General features: G+C 30.5%; 1 protein-coding gene across 1 annotated transcript; it reads right to left on the bottom strand.

The window, feature by feature from the left end:
• Positions 1 to 1,483: 1,483 nt before the first annotated feature.
• LOC120092028 (C2H2-type zinc finger family protein) lies at positions 1,484 to 3,924 on the bottom strand. Its single transcript, XM_039050224.2, has one exon. The coding sequence runs from the start codon at positions 3,310 to 3,312 to the stop codon at positions 1,639 to 1,641; it is 1,674 nt and encodes a 557-aa protein (XP_038906152.1). The 5' UTR covers positions 3,313 to 3,924; the 3' UTR covers positions 1,484 to 1,638.
• Positions 3,925 to 17,192: the final 13,268 nt, after the last annotated feature.

Below are 17,192 nucleotides of genomic sequence, written 5' to 3'. Positions count from 1 at the left end.
TCAAATTTCTATTTTATTCCAAATCATCCAAAAAAAAAACTCGTTTATTCTATGAATTTATTGTTGTCGATACCAACTCAATTGAAAAATCACTCATAATAGAAACAAAGAGACCCCAACATAATTGTCTTTTCAAAAGTTAGAATTCTTCGTGTTCTAACTCCAACCAAATGGAATCAAAGTATTTATACCGAGAAAATAGTTTCTCATCAATTTATTTCACAAACTTATTCATAGATTGATTAGCAAAATGCTTGGTATAATATGTTTTGGTTAAATATTTTAAATCATTTCTTGTTCATAATATTTGACAAAACATATATTCAAATTTTTCCATTACGGTTTGATGATTGGTGGGATATATTTGGCCTTAATGAGGTTATCCTACCATACCAAAGTCTTGAAAATTTTTAATACTTTTCAAATAATATTTCCTCAAATTCTTTTGACATTTGAATTAACTCTACATTTTTCAAATTATTTTCAACTAGCATGGACCTTTTGCTAGAATTATTCAATCACAAAATCGAATGGAATCTTCCACTTTTTGCGAACATATAGAACCAAGTGCTATAACAAATTCAACACAAATGATGCTTCAAAAATGTGGTGGAAAAATGGTTTTTCATCTATCCCTACAACATGAAGCCAAACCTACAAAAAAAAAATCGACAATTATTGACTAAAAAATTAAGACTAATAGTTACAATGACACAAGTATCAGAATGTGTGTACACGTGCACGTGCGCGTACAAATGAATCTACTGAACAATTAAAGCGCAGGTACAAATGAATCTACTGAACAATTAAAATTACTAAAAAAAATTGATACAATTAAAGTGTGTGTGTGATTTTTAAAATTTTGATACAATTACAAATTTTAAGTTTGGGATGTATTTTGGTTTAAAATGAATCTTTCATTAAAAATAAATAAATTTAAAAAATATCTTGAAAAAATTAATTTAGAATAATGTCATCTCTTATATTACTTGGAAACTAAAAAAAATAATATTTAAATCTTATATACATTAATAATAATAAGTTTTAAAACTTGCAAAAAAGAAAAAAAAAATCTCAAATTAAGGTATAAAAGATAAACTAGAGAAATGATGTAAAACAAAATATTTATAAAAGATAAAAAGATATATAGAGAGATGAAAAAACAATAAAGTAAGAAATTATAAATGATAAACAAAATTAAACTAAATGCCTCTTAATTGGTTAAAAAGGAAAAATTTTAAAAAGTATAGTTCAGTCTTTATAAGAGACTGAATTAAATAAAAGTTGAAACACTACAGTCTTTAACAAAAAAAAAAATTAACGTTATTTTTATAAATAGTTTCAATATTACTCAGTTTTTACAAATATTTTTCATAAGGCCCTAAAATAACACTTAGTATTTGTTTTTATTAGTTGAGGAATAGTGCAACAAGTATTATTTAGTATAATAATCAGAGAATTAAATAAGTGCATAATCATAAAATTGACCACAACAATTTTGAATATCATTTAATTTATGATGTCCTCTAGTTGTAAATTTGGTATGATTTACTGTTATACAAAAATGCACATTATAATGAAAAAATGTGAAAAAAAAAAGGGAAAAAAAAGAAAAAAAAAAAAAAAAAGGATTATATATCAAGGATCAGGTGTGACGACATGAGTTGTTGAAGCAATTCCCACCTGCAACCATGGCGAAGAATTCCCTGCACTCATGTTCATATCCTTTAGCTCACTAAGTTTTGCTAATTTCACCTTACTCTCCGCCTCTTCCTCCACATCCTCATTATTCACAATGTTGCTGTTCTTGTTTCCCTTGTTTTCTTCTTCATTCTTCATCATCATTTTGTTCTCCCTCCCCTGTTTCTGCTCTTCTTCATCGCATTCATTTTCCTCCGCCTTGTCGTTTGTACACGCCCACGACTGCAAGTGAATCTCCGTCGACACCTCGAACGCCGGTCTCCGAACCTCGTCGGCGGGAGCGGGGAGGTTGAGATCCAACTTCAGGTCCAATGGGAGGACAAGTTGTGAATTAGCTGTAATTGAATTGAAATTAGCCGGAGCCGGGGTCACGACCCTTTTGTCGTGAAACTTTGGAGCCTCGGCTGCGGCAGCAGCGGCGGCGGCATTGGAGGTGATCCAATGGCAACGCTTGTGACCACCCAAAGCCTGTCCGGAAGAGAAGATTCGGTGACAAATGGAGCATTCATGGACTTTGGTCTTCCTTTTGGAAACAGAGGCCATGGGGTTTTCGTAGTGGAAGGCAGAGGAGGAGGAATTGTGGTTGGTTTTAGTGGGGAAAAGAGAGTCCTCATAAACGTCGTCGTTTTCACGAGCGTCAAGGTCCATGTGATCGAGGCGTGCGGCGAAGCAGCCCTTGACTTTCTTATGGCTAGCCCGATGGCCACCCAAAGCTTGATGGGAATTGAATACTTTCTTACACGCTTTGCATTCGAACATTCCCTTCCCGGCCCCCACTGTTCCTTTCGCCTTGTTGTTGTTGTTCTCTTCCTCTGTATCCGGAAGTCTGTACGAAATTGGGGGTATGAAGTTTATGGGTTTCCTAATGTTGTTATTATTGTTATTGTAATTATAATTTCTATGATGGTTATGATCCTGTTGCTGCTGAAGAAGAAGGTGATGATCATCCTTGCTGGCGGAAGCGCAAGATTCCTCTGCCTCCGCCTCTGCCTCTGCGTCCCCCTCCATCAACATCGGCTCCACCACCCGCCCATTCGACAGCATCATCAGGCAATTCGCAAGGTCTTCCTCTTCGTTGGAAGCTGGGGAGCCGACCTTCACTCTCAACGATCTCTTCCGCTTGGACCAATTATTATTATTGCTGCCGGAGGCTCTACGGGGGGTGGCGGTGCATTCATCTTCGTCGTCGTCGTCGTCGTCGGAGTAAGGCGGGGAGGAGAGAATGGAGTCGTCGGGGTCGTCGGAGATGGTGCATTTGCCGTGTTCGAGGAAGGATTTCCAAGAGAAGAACTCCTTGCCGCAATTGTGGCAAACGCGGCATGTCTTGAGGCGATTGGGGTTAGTCCGAAGGGCGTACATACGGCGGTTAATGGGTTTATTATGGTGGTCGTCCCAAGAATGATGATGATGATGATGATTATGAGGAAAATCAGGATCGGGATCAGGATCGTCGCCGTCAAGAATATTGGAAGGTGATGGTGAGTCGTCAGAAACAATGCCGTGAGCCCTCATGTGACCACCAAGGGCTCTGCCACAACCAAATCCCTTTTTGCAAATTTTACAGAAATGCTTCAAGTTGGGCTTTTGGTGGTCCAAAATCAAAGCTGCCATAAACAAAAACGAAAACAAAATAGTGATGGGAAGGAAGAGGAGAGGAGAAAATTAAGGCACAATGGGGGAGAGAAGATCGAGAGTTTGCTTTTTCTTTTTTCTTTTTTCTTTTTTTTTCTTTTTTTTTATAAAAAAGTTTAGGGTAATGTTTTTTTTTTTTTTTTTAAGTTTGTAGTGTGGGGGAATTAAAAGCTAAAAACGCATGTTGTTGTTGTTGTTATCGTTGTTGTGTTTTGTTCTAAATTGTATGGTTAAAACTAAACCAAGGCTACGGTGGGTAGTAAATTAGTAATCCTAGTTTTTAGTTGAGAGGGAATTAGTTGGATGATAATATTTATTTAATTAATTTGTGGATGTGAGAGAGAGTATAGAGACGACCAGAGTTTAGCTTTACATGAGTGAAGGTGCCAAGTGGAAGGTGGAGGAGAGAGAATGGACTTTTTCTTCCACACCACCACTGGCGCCGCCGCCACTCATACCCAACCGCCACCGTGTCTCCCATTCATCACTTCCCTTTTCTAGTTTTTTTTTTTCTTTCTTTTGTTTTTTTTTTAATTATTAAATTCCCCACAAAAATAATTAAATAGAAGAGTGGGGCAGTGAGTGAAAGCAGCAGAGACCAGTGCCACACCTATTCTATTCTATTCTATTATATTCATATCATATCATATCATATCATATCATATCATATCATATAGCCAAGTAATTCCAATTACCTTCCCCTCATATTTGAAACGATTATAACATGTCTGTGTAATCTAAAATGCACCTAAGTATTTTTTAAACATTATTCGTTCGGTTAGAGTTACACGTTATGTATTAAAATAATCTTTAACGTTGGAAAAATATGCTTATACATAGCGTGTGAGATTGAGAAGCATATCAGTCAATTACATCGATTCACATTTTAAGCTTATATTATATTTAACCATTATTGATTTTCTTTATAAAATATACATATAGGGAAGTAAATTTGTCAGAATGTAAGAGTTTGTTTTTATCTAATTATTAATTTTGAAATGCTATCAATTATAATATCTATTAAGTTGGGATTACAATTAAAGTTCAAGGACAGGTTTTAAAAAATAAAAAAAAAAAAAAAAAAGAAAACAATTAACATGTTGAGCTTTCGATTTTTTAGTGGAAAGTGAAATGCTAGGTCAAGTTTGTTTTCCTTATTCATGGATTGACTGATGAAATAGTTTTTAAAACATGTTTAGTAACATTTTCATCCTCTGGTTTACGTGTGTTTTATTTCAATAGTGAATCTACCCATCTATGGGTGTGTGGACTTCAACTGCTCAATAGTAATTATGAGCTTAAGTATTATTCTTAAGACAGATGATGTTTCAAATATATATTTATATAATTTTGTAATTATATATATATATAATTTTTTTCTAAGATAAATAATATTTTTTTGTTATGGAAACGAAATGGTCATTTTTAGAATACTATTTATTTAATCCAATTATTGTATATAGATTTTTTGAACAAAGAACTAAAGGTCATGGAGTCCGTAGAGACATCATAACCTATCAACTAGGTTAACATTCCATAGTGCCCTCATCACTCCTCGATCCAATAGTGATAGATAAATGAAAAAAATGGTATAAAAAGAACATATATTTCAAAAGTTCAACCGGGAGAAATTAGAAAAGCCTTTCAATTTAATATATAGTAATCCTAATTGGAAAAAAAAATTATATTGAAAAAATGATGGATTTATGTTCAATTGACCCTTAAGTAAAAAGGTCTTTTTACAAATATAGTTATAAACAAAATAATTCGTTAGCAAATAATTAAGCTTATTTAATTTTGTAAAAATAGATAACTAAAGCTCCATTTAACCATTTTGTTTTTTTTGTTGTTTAAAATAAGTCTATCATACTATTTCAATCTCCAAATTTTTTTCTTTGTTATCTATTTCTCACCCATAGTTTAAACAACAAGCCAAATTTTGATAATTAAAAAAAAAAAAAAAAAAAAAAAAGTAGCTTTTCATTTTTTTTTTTTTTTTTTTTTTAGAATTTGGCTAAGAATTCAACATTGTAAAGATGCAAATCATTATAAGAAATGTAAACGAGACCTAAATAATTAAGATTGTCATTAACAATAGTACGTTTTAGCTTGGTTTAAATTTAAAAAATGTCAATTTTTTAAATTAAAATTTATGATTAAATTTAACTACCCTTTTCATTGATTCTATAAATCTCTTGGTTAAAGCAAAGACATTGCTTCCATGATAGTATTGTGATTGGGAAGTTAGGTCTATCATCAATCATTTTTCCCCTTTGATTTCATCGCATTCAAGCATTTTAGTGTTAGTGTAGATCAGTTAGCAAAGAATTAGGTAAAAATATGTACACTAAGAACTAATCAAAAAGAAAATTGTTTAGATCCATTTGGATCTACGAGAGAAAAAATATTTTAATATTTTAAACATTTTTTATAAAATTTGTTTAAAATATATTTTGAAATAGTTTAAAAATTATTTTGTGTGGTTATTTAACCTTTTGATATTTTTTAAAATAATATATTTTCAAAATTAAACACATTTTTCAAGGTGGCATTTTTACTTTCCTATTTAAATTACATAGTGATAAAGGGGTCAAATCAACTTCAATATATTAACAAACTTAATCATTATGAATTTCTGTTGATATTTTATTTTATAATGTTAAACTATCTTATGTTAAATAAATAATAGAAGAGCAAAATTACCGAAAATGGTTGTATATGAAACTTTCTTGCCAAACCAAACATATATTAGAGTGACTTTGTATATTTTCATCTAATTAAAGTTTAAAAAAGAAAATTAGTGAGAAAGAGAAAGAAAATGAAAATCCTAAATTAAAATGTGACTCGAGGATGAGTAGGAAAACTAAATAATATAATAAAGAAAATTTTGAAATAGTCACTTTGTTGGTGACCCAAATACTTATTATGAGAGTATTTGGGCAAAAACTATTCTAAGATTATAATAATCACAGTAAATATTCTTTAAAATCCCAAATTAGCTACAATTAACACAATTTTAAAATCTCATTTCTACCGTTATTCATAATTTTTTTTATTATTTGCTAATGTGTTTACTATTTTCTTTTCGAACTAAAACAATTTACAACTCAAACACATACTATTATAATTCAAACTAAAATATCTACCCCAAACACAAACTATTATAACTCAACTACAACAACCAACTCCTTGTATTTTAGTTACTTAAACTTTAAAAAAAAAAAAAAAAAAAAAAAAAAAAACTTTTACTCTAATTTTTATCATTTTTATTTTTGTCTTTTTATGCTATCAAACATGATGTGTAAATTTCAATAGTCACTTCAAAGTTCTTAGTTACCTGTCTAAGCTGGCCTGCAAGTGACTTACATTGTCTCTGATGCCTAAGTTAGCCTTAGAACTACTACATACAACTAAAAACTAGGAGAAGAGAAAGAAAATTCTAAATTAGAATGTGGGGTATCGTCAATCAAACTATATATATACAATTAAGACCAAAAATCTTTATTATGACATTAATTAGTTTGATCACTTTTTCTTTGTGACTGGTTATATTGTTGTTGTTTGTTTTCATTTAGGCGTTGTTTTGTTTAACATAGATGCTTAGTAATTCATAGGAATAAGCTTGTTGAAAATAAAAATGACTATGTTTAGTTGTACATGAAATGTTATAAAAAATTTTATAGAAACAAATTATCTTTGTATTTAATTTATAAAATTAATCATGGCACCTCTATCAAACTTTAATAGATTAATTAATAACAAATAAATTCAATTCAAAATTTTTAGCAAAATTAATTATTTAATAATAAAAAAATAATAATAATAAAATTATTAATTACCATTATTTGTAAAATAAATAAGTTATAATTAAAGTTACATGATACATAACTTGATACAACAATTTGATAAATTTATATGATTATGATTTATTAATTAATAAAACAAATATAAGATTTTGTGATTAAAAAGTAATTAATTATAATTAATCAATGATATTAATCATAAAATATTAACCATAATGATAATTAATTAATGAGATAATAGTTTTAATGCATCAATTCTTTACGGTTTATTAAAAAATGAGTGTGAATATATATATAGAGAGACTAATTTATTGAATTAAATTAAAAATTATATAGAAAAGAATTTATAATTCAAAAAATAAATAATTAATTTATGATATAGTTGAATTCAAATATTACAATTTAAATTTTAATATAATATTCTAAATTCTAAATTTGATTTTCATATATTAATTAATTTAAATTAATTATTTTTTAACGAAGATTTAAGTTAATAATTTTAATAATATATAAAATAAAAGAATAAATTCATGTATTAAAAAATGAGAGAGTAGACATTAAGAAAACTCACACTTTAGTATTATTCATAGTTCTAAAAGATGCATGAAATTAGGAGTGTACGAGTCGAGTTATGACTTTTTTTGGACAAGATTTGTCAAATTGTTAACCCAAATGATCCAAATATGGTCTCCAACCCAACCCTCAAAATTTAGATTGGGTTGGGTTGGGTTGGATTAGGTTGTTGGATTATTATTTTTTTTTTCTTAATTTGAAATACTTAAATTTATTAACAAAACTTATCTCATAGCTAAAATATCATAAAACCAAATTGTTACATATTTCAAATGTCTATGATATTTATTATAAATTTTATACAAAAACAAGAACATAAAGAAAACCATAAAAAATTCACAAATTCATCATTTCTAAAAGAAATACATTTTTTTATTAACATTGGGTCAATCCAAATTTCTTTTTATTCAACCATAGACCCAACCCAATCGAATCCAACCCAACCCAAGAAGAAGAATAGAAAAAAAAAAAAAAAAAATCAACCCAGCCCAACCCAAAAACAAAATTAACACAACTCAATCCTTATAGTTTGGATTGGGTAGTTTTGTTCAGGTTGTCGGGTCATTTGAACATCCCTAATATAATAGGAAGAGTTTATTCACGGGCCTAAAGTTTCAAAACTTGTGCCAAGCAAGGGATGTGTATCCTTTACCCATTACTACCCTTATCTTTATGTCATTTCTCTCGATCTAAATGCCTTCTTAGGTGATTGTAGAGCTCTCTTGGAATTATTAGTCTAATTTTCAACATACTATAGTTTTTAAATGTTATGATAATGTATGGGAAGTTGAGCTGGTTATTATAGTCAAACCTTATTATAGTCCATGCATTATAATGAATAATGGTTTATATTGGAATATATACTATTATAGTTTGGATTATAATATTTTATTTGGAGTGCAAGACTATTTTTGTAAACACTATAACAAAGGAAAAAAGAGAAGATGGGTAGAAAATCAATAATAAATTATTTGAAATATTAATATAGTTAATTATAGGTTATAATAGTTGGAAAGGCTAACAAAAGAAATAACATTTTTCAAACTCTCATCTTGGAAAATCAAGATGTCTTTAGGTTAAGAAAAATAATAAAATGAATTTGAATTTAATTAATTATTAATTATTAGATTACAAAAATACCTCAAATAGTATCTACCATTAATTGATTAACCAAACATATTTTTAAAATCACAATAATCTAGATTTTATTGGTATTTAAAATATATTTTATTTAAAGAAAATAAAATTTGATTTAACCTCCTAAAGAACTAAGATATGATCCAATCTCCTAACAAACTAAAATGTGACCTAAAATCTTACAATATTGACATCATAAAATAAATATCTTATAATATTCACTTTTTCTTTGTGAGTGGTTATATGTTGTTGTTTATGTTTTTATTTAGTGATTCTGGAGCTCTCTTAGAATAATTAGTGTCAACTCAACATGCCTACCTTTTTGAGGATTTGTCTAATTTGGGAGCTGGAAACTCGCTCCTTCCCCGAAGCAAGAGTAATTAGATAGATTGCTCCCTTAAGGGCTGATTTCGGGTCTTGAACATAGTGGCCACAACTTCTCTTTGGAAGAGAGGACTTAGTCATAGTAGGACTATGACTTATGTTCATTAGAGGGATCAGTGGTACTTAAGAAGTTAGATGTAACTACAGAAACATAACGGTTATTGACCCAACTATACTTACGAGCAATTTGTGAAGGATTATCACACTGTTGATTGGTTGATATGGACACATAATATATCTGCAGTAAGAAGAGTGCAGCTATCGGTCTTTAGTGGAGAGCCTGACAGTTAACGATGGTGGATCCCGTGACTAAAGAGTTTAGTGAGTTATTCACGTACCGTTGGAACTTCAAGCTACAGATCCATAAGGTCCCCTTAGTAGTTCAATGGATTCAAGTTGAGAATCAATTCTTGGTGTTGATTTGAAATGTTCAAATTGACGTGAGAAAATTCGATTATATATGATATGATCAGTGTGATGCATGAGATACATCAAGTGGATGATTAATGTAAATGAGATTTACATTAAGTACCATGAAATAGAAAAAGAACTATGGTTTATATGTTTCATGAGATGAAATATTAAAACTATAGGTTATAAATATAATATGGTAAGTTGGTTATCATATATATTTATAATAATATTAATTATTGGATAATTATATCTTTTTCTCTAATAACCAATTGAGTGGGAAGCTATTGGTGGTTTCATGGTAATAAAAGAAAAAATGTTTTCCTAAATTTAGTATGATTAAGATTTGAGATTTTCCATTCTCGGAAAGACTCATGGTATCATTGTCAAATGAATAGGATTCACTAAACGATAGCTGAAGAGAAATTAAACGATCGAGGAGTGACATTACGATAGTTCACTCAGCTGGCCATTAGTTAAATGATCGCGGAGCTTTTGTTATACGATTGCGGAGCATTTGTTAAACGATTGGGCATTCATCTATATGATATACTTTTGTTATCTCCCACGTGCTCAATCGTTTACATGATTGTTCTTCCTCCGGTTTCTTACTCTAAGTCCACACAAACACTTCTAGATTTTTATACCGAGAATACTAAGGTAGCCATTGTGGTTACTCAACTCGACTTAGATCAAGGTTTTTGGAGGCTGTTCATTAAGTTCGCGTGTTCATGTGGTGTTCGTTGTGATCGTACTGTGTTGCAGTCGTTGTGTTCGAGCGTTCGTATGTTACAGTCTTGGAGATTGGACGAGCGTTTGTGATCAAGAGAGTTTGAAGATGAGTCTTCAAAGGTATATGTAATCTTTTCATTGATCTTATTGAAAGCATGTTGTAATTTTGTATGTTGCATGGCTAGTTAGTTTCCGTTTGTTGATTGTAATTGTGTATGTTCAAATACGAATGGAATTTGGAACGATCATTTTACTGCTCATGAAAATCCTCATGTCTGATTTCCTTCACCATCTTCTCCAAATTTTTAACAACAATTTTAAATTAGTTTTCAATTCTCTATAACTCAAAGCTACCATTGTTTTTCTCTCTTTAAACTTCAATTTTATTTATCTAACTCTTGAGGGAAATATTTTATGTATTGTGAGGATTAATTTTTTGTGAGCTAAAATTTGTAAATCTACTATTGTAGAGAGTTTGTTAAGTGTGATCTTTATTTTTTTCAAACTATTGTAAGTTTTCTATTGAACCTGAAAAGAGCCCTTGTAATAGTTTGATTCTCAACCGTGGAAAGGATCAAGTTTGTTATTCCACAAGAAAAAAAGTTTAGATTTGACTCTAAGTCAAGTTTGTAGTGACATATTAAGAGAAGCTTGAAAAGTGGATCTAAACTGGTTGTGATGAACCATTATAAAATCATGGTGTCTATTTCTCTATCACCCTCCTATTTATTTTTGTAATTAATTTATTATTATTATTTGTTTGAATGAAATTAATTGCTATAATTTATCCTTGAAATTAATCGTCCACATTTGTCTATTTAGGTTGGTTGAATTTATCTTTCCATATTTATTATTACCAATCTTATTATGAAAATTAAATTGGATACTTGAGTTTTATCACACCCCTTTTCATATTACTCTCTTAATCCAAGAAGAGAGGTTAAACCCTAGTTTTGTGTCTCTACATATAAAAGGGTTCAGCGTGGAACTTCAAATCAACTCTGCATAACACCTATACTTTTTGGTACTAGATATAAACTGTTTATTCGAGGCTGAGAAAATAGGTTTATAAGAGTATGTTGAACAGTAGTTGTCATAAGAGCATTGGCAATTGTTGTCTTCGCATCTCTTCTTGGATTAAGGGATAATCTGGGAAGGGTTGTGACAAATTTATTTACATGAATTTATTATTTAAATTACTTGCGTTTATTAGTGAATTCTTTTTATTAGTTTGATTAAATCCTATTTATACCATAACCGATCCAACACTAGAAAGATAGATAAAATGTATAAAAAAAAATGAACATTTGATCTAGATTTGATATTTGAAAAAAGGATTGCATCTATTATTTTAATTTCAAACCATCGTTGGGAAATAATTTAGGAGAACATCGTCATCTAGGACTAAATTAGTTACATTGAATATTTTGTTAAGGTCATTTTAGGTAATACGTAAATAAACATCACGTATAGGAGGTTTGCTATATTTCTAAAAACAATTTTATTGCCTATATCCAAAGGAGGTTTGCTATATTTCTAAAAACAATTTAGTTATTGCCTATATCCAAAGGAAAGTTAAAATTATGCTATATATGTCTCAATTTTCTTAGTTGGAAACACCAACTATTATAATTGGAGTCCATCGGCTAATAGCCCATTCCACAACTTTTACATGAAGTTGGTGGTCCAAATACAATAATGTATTTGGTTCATTTGGAAGATCTCTTAAACTTTTGGAATATATATTTTTAATTCTCGAAGTTAAAAAAAAAAATGATTAGTCTAAATTTTATCTTCTTATTTTAGTCTTTTGAGCTATCAAACATGATGTGTAAATTTCAATAGTGACCTTAACATCCCAAAAAACTCATAATATGAGAACTATGTAGACTATCATGTTTAAGTTAGCCATAGAAATACTATATTAGACTAAAAACTAAAAATTGCATACTGTGTCGGAGACTGTCAAGATAGTTAGGTCTGGTCTTGTCTGAATCTAATTTAACATAGCACTTAAGGGTGGGCATGGATGACCGAAAAACGGGGTCAAATGACCGAAATAGACCGAACTGAAGGTTGGAGGTCCGTTTTTTTCAAAAATTGATCGGGGTCAGTTTTAAAAAATTATAGTAAAAAATCGAACGAAACCGACCGACATTTCACTCCGAACTGCCCGATTCCGACCGAACCACCCATTAATTATTTTATTATTAGTATACTTTTAATTTTATTATAAATAATAAAATAAAATATACTAAAAAATATATAAAAAAAATCATTCTTTTCAAATATCTTAATGATATTTTTCATTTTTTTTCAAATCCTAATTTTGTATTAGAATTTTGTATTAGTATTAGTTATAAATTAGGTTGGAATTTTGTAATTTGCATGATTATTTTAGTTTACGTATTATTTTAATGGATATTTGTTTGAAGTAAACTAATTAGAATAAAAAAAATTAAAAGTATAGTGGAAAAAAAAACCAAATTTACAAATTAAATGAGGACTAGAAACGGATACTCAAAGTAGCAAAAAAAAAAAAAAAAAAGTCAAAACTTCAAAAAAGAAAAGGGTGGTTTAAACCGAAACCGACCGACCCAACCCAAACTGACCAATCGATTTAAGCAAAAAAAAATTTTGATGAGTGAATTTGACTTTTATAAATCGAAGAGGGTGATTTTCATAGAAGACCGAACTCATCCGACATCACCCCTAATTGTACTTAAACTGCACAAAATTTGGGTACCTAATACTTTTTTAATAAAGTTATGATATATCAAAATAAAGGTGAGAAACATAAAGTTACTTCTTAGAATTTTGAGAGAAAATTTTAAAATTCATAGACTAAAATAGCACAATTAATTAATATGTAATAATAAATTTAGACATTGAAGTATGATATCCAACCTTTTAATTAATAAAGTTAAAAGGAACAATTACCATGATCATGGTAGAAAATTTTCATATGAAAATTTGGTTTTCCTCTCATTTCGAGGAAATTTTTATGGAAGTTTTGAGAATATTTTATTTTATTTTTCTCTATTTCAAAATTTCAACATTTTTTTTGCTTTTTGAAGATTAGTGTTATATTCTGATTACACACTTTGTATGATTTTAGCTAATATTAATTTTAACGAAGGATGAAGCTTATATCAACATGTTACTTTTTTTAATTTTCAATTTGTCTCAATTAAATTTTATTTTCAATCTGAAACTTTCACTTTTAAAGAAGTTGAATTTGAAAAAAAAAATCCAAAAAGAACTTATATTTGTTTTAATCTCTCATTCAAACTTTTTCCACTAGATTTTCATATTATTTCACCTCAAAATTGAATTGATATGAATTTTTTTTTACCATCCAAAACTTTCATTTTCACATCATTTCACCCCAAAATATTCCTAAACATTATGTTATTTTGTAGTTATTTTTTCATTTCTTTTTTAAATTTATGCTCGAGTATCGACATTCACAATATATATCTAAATGTTGTCTTACTTTATAAAAATGATGATTACAGAGGATCAATTAAACACACCTCTTCGTGTGTTACAATTTCTCTCAGGTGTTTCATACTTAGTGATCTCGAACAAGCCATCATACCGAGCGGTACTGTTCATGTAACAAGTGGCAAGCATTCGGCATTCCATGCTCGCATTTTATGGCCGTTTGCTCACATTTTAACATGAACTACGAAGATTTTATTGAGGACTACTACAAATTGTCAATGTATGTTGAATGTTACTCTCCTCAATTTCAACCTGTACCGCATGAAGATTACTGGATCACACACCCTAATATGCCCGTCTTACATCCTGATCCATCATTGTTGAGAAGACCTGGTAGTCCGAAAAGTTCACGTTATCACAACGAGATGGATTGGACACTACTCAACAATGATGTGGATTTTGTAACCGGACATAATCGAATGAAATGTCCTTCGTTACTAAAAATAGTTAGGGATTGAATAATAAATAATTTTTTTATTATATATTCATTTTATTGTATATTCAATTTTTTTATTATAATTTATTGTATATTCAATTTTTTTTTTTGTAATCAATAAAGTTTTACATTATTCTTTACCCTCACACTTTTCTCTACTATTCAATTATAGTCAATTTTAACATATATATATATTTTTTTCAGATCATGACTTTAAACCCAGGACCTGTTGATCCCGATGTTTTGTACGACCAGTCCATTCATCGATCATATGTTGTATGGCGAGATCGTACTACTGGAGAAATATCTTGCAGACGTCGAGAGGTATGATTTATTCAGTTGGACTGGCATCTGATCACAGCCTTGGTCGAGAGATGGAGGCCCGAGACGCATACATTCCATATGTCTATTAGAGAGTGCACTATCACTCTACAAGACATAGAAGTGTTGTTGGGGTTACCTATTGACGGTGAGCCGGTCACCGGAGTGATGTACGATGACTGATTAGAAGTTTGTCAACTGTACCTCGGTGCGACCCCACCTTCCGACAAGATTAAAGGATCGAGGTTAAGTTTAATATGGTTAGGAATACAATTTCGTGAGCTCACAGATGATGCAGACGATGAAACAGTCATAAGATATGCGCAAGCATATATACTACAAATGATGGGTGGAAGTCTGTTTTCAGATAAATCAAGTCATTTTATTCACTTGATGTTCCTGCCACTGTTAGCTAACCTCCATGATGTGGGGCGGTATTCGTGGGGTGGAGCATGCTTGGCATGGTTGTATAGACAACTATGCAAAGCAAAAAGACCTGAGGTTCGAGAGATAGCTGTGCCTCTCATACTTTTGTAACTATGGGCTTGGGAGCGATTTCCAACAGTGGCTCCATGTTAATGACGCTCAGTTACTTGGACGAGTCTACGGTTCTCGGTATGTTGTTTTAATTCAATTTAATTTTTATATCACTGATCTAGTTAATTTAAATTCTAAATTATCAATTTAAAAAGTTAGATGGAGAGACAAATTTTGTGTGACTAGGATAGCCACACATGTAGTTAACCAATATAGATACATGTTTGACTGTAACCTGAACAGGTACATTACACTAAACCTAATTGATTATTTTATTCACATTTTTATTGTATTTATCTTTGATATTCTCTAATATAATATTTTGTGTTTCAGGTTATTTGGGAGCCGTACAAAATTATTGTGCATACTTTGCCTAATTTTTGTACGAATGGTCAAAACATATGGCGGACGATGAGTCCTCTCATATGTTTTCACATTGATGAGTGGCATCTTCCTGACAGGGTGATGAGACAATTCGGTTTTCAGCAGGATGTCCCATCACCTTGTAATACTAAACCCGTACTACATGATATTGACCTAAGGACTGAAAATTGGTCCGAAAAAGTTGCACATTTGATAGTGCGATGGCACTATCGTGCAAGGTTTATTACAGTGGGGTTTCTCTTGAACAGTTTGACACAGATGTCACTCCAGAATATATTCATTGGTATAATAATATCACAAGGCGCTACGTCACTCGTCTGGGAGCAGCTGTGGGTCATCTGGTAAATGAATGAATATTATCTATTTTTTTAAATTTAAATTTATTTTAAATATTGTCTAATTGTTTTATAATTCACAAAGATCAAACAATAGTAGACTTCGTGAGGTTGCGAATGATCCGAACCAGGTTCTTGCTATATGTAGTGACAACCAAAGCTATATGAAGGAAATTCATTATATGTATGATATACCTATTGTTCCTCCACCAGCTCCTAGACGTAGAGGACCTGTTCGGGAAGAGGATGAGTTTGATGAGGTTGTACATAATGTGGAAGAATTGCCCCCTATGACGCAGACGTAGAGTCAAGCTAATTATGTTAGTCCGATGATGATGATGCCAGCATTTGGTTCAGGATATTATGATTCAGAGGCTGGTCCTTCGTCTTCATACGTGCATGGACATGGTCGAGGTCGTGGAGAGCATAATGAATATTTATATTATTAAGCGCCTACAGAGGTACCAGAGCAACATCAAGAAGAACCCGAGCAACCTCAAGTTCAAAGTCGACGACGAAAACCAGCTCGAAATCGACGACGTCCGTCTTGTGGGACACATTGATTTTTGTAATTATTTTTATATAAATGAGATATTTAATTTATATTTTTTTATTTTTATGAGTTATTATTTTTTTAATTTATTCTTTTTAGAGTTTAAATAAAATAATAAAATGTTTTTAGAAAATGTTTTTATAAAATGAAAAATTAAAAAAAAAAAAGATTAGAAAGAAGAAGGTGGAATGTGTAATAATTAGAAAGGAAAAAAAAAAGGAAAATTTGTATGGTATTCTCGCTCTCTATCAAAATCTCGTTATTTCGTTCTCGCTCTCGCTCACACTCACGCTCAAAATCTCGCTCTCGAATTTGATTGGGAAGTTCAGTGGTAAAAAGAAGGAGATTCATTAGCTCGTTATTTAGTCAGACTTGCTGAGATGACAGAATCCGTAAAAATTATTCAACAAGTTTCGGAAGGAATTCCAGGGGGATCTTATGAAAATTTAGAAATACGATCTTTTGATATAGGAAGGTCTCCAGAATGATAATTAAACAGACTCAATAATAATGTTAGGAAGGGCAAGGTCGAGGGTTCAAAGTTCGACGTATAAATGAAAGGAATGTCGAGGGTTCAAAATTCGACCTATCTAGGTCAAATTTTCAACCCTCGACTTATTTTTTTAAAAAAAAACAATATTTTTATAAATAGTTTGAAAACAACAATATTTTCCTAAATAGTTTCTAAAAGGACAATATCCTTTTAATTTTTTCCTTTAAACAAAAAATATTTATTTTCCATTTTA

The sequence above is a fragment of the Benincasa hispida genome, chromosome 1, assembly GCF_027475165.1.
Source record: "Benincasa hispida cultivar pf3 chromosome 1, pf3_genome.v1.1, whole genome shotgun sequence".
In the NCBI taxonomy this organism is placed as follows: Eukaryota; Viridiplantae; Streptophyta; class Magnoliopsida; order Cucurbitales; family Cucurbitaceae; genus Benincasa; species Benincasa hispida.
Note: the sequence above shows the minus strand (reverse complement) of the source record. Positions and strands in the feature narration are given on the sequence as shown.

What these genes read in the sequence shown, in the direction of transcription:
- LOC120092028 (XM_039050224.2), bottom strand. Translation starts at nt 3,312, where the DNA reads ATGGCAGCTTTGATTTTGGACCACCAAAAGCCCAACTTGAAGCATTTC.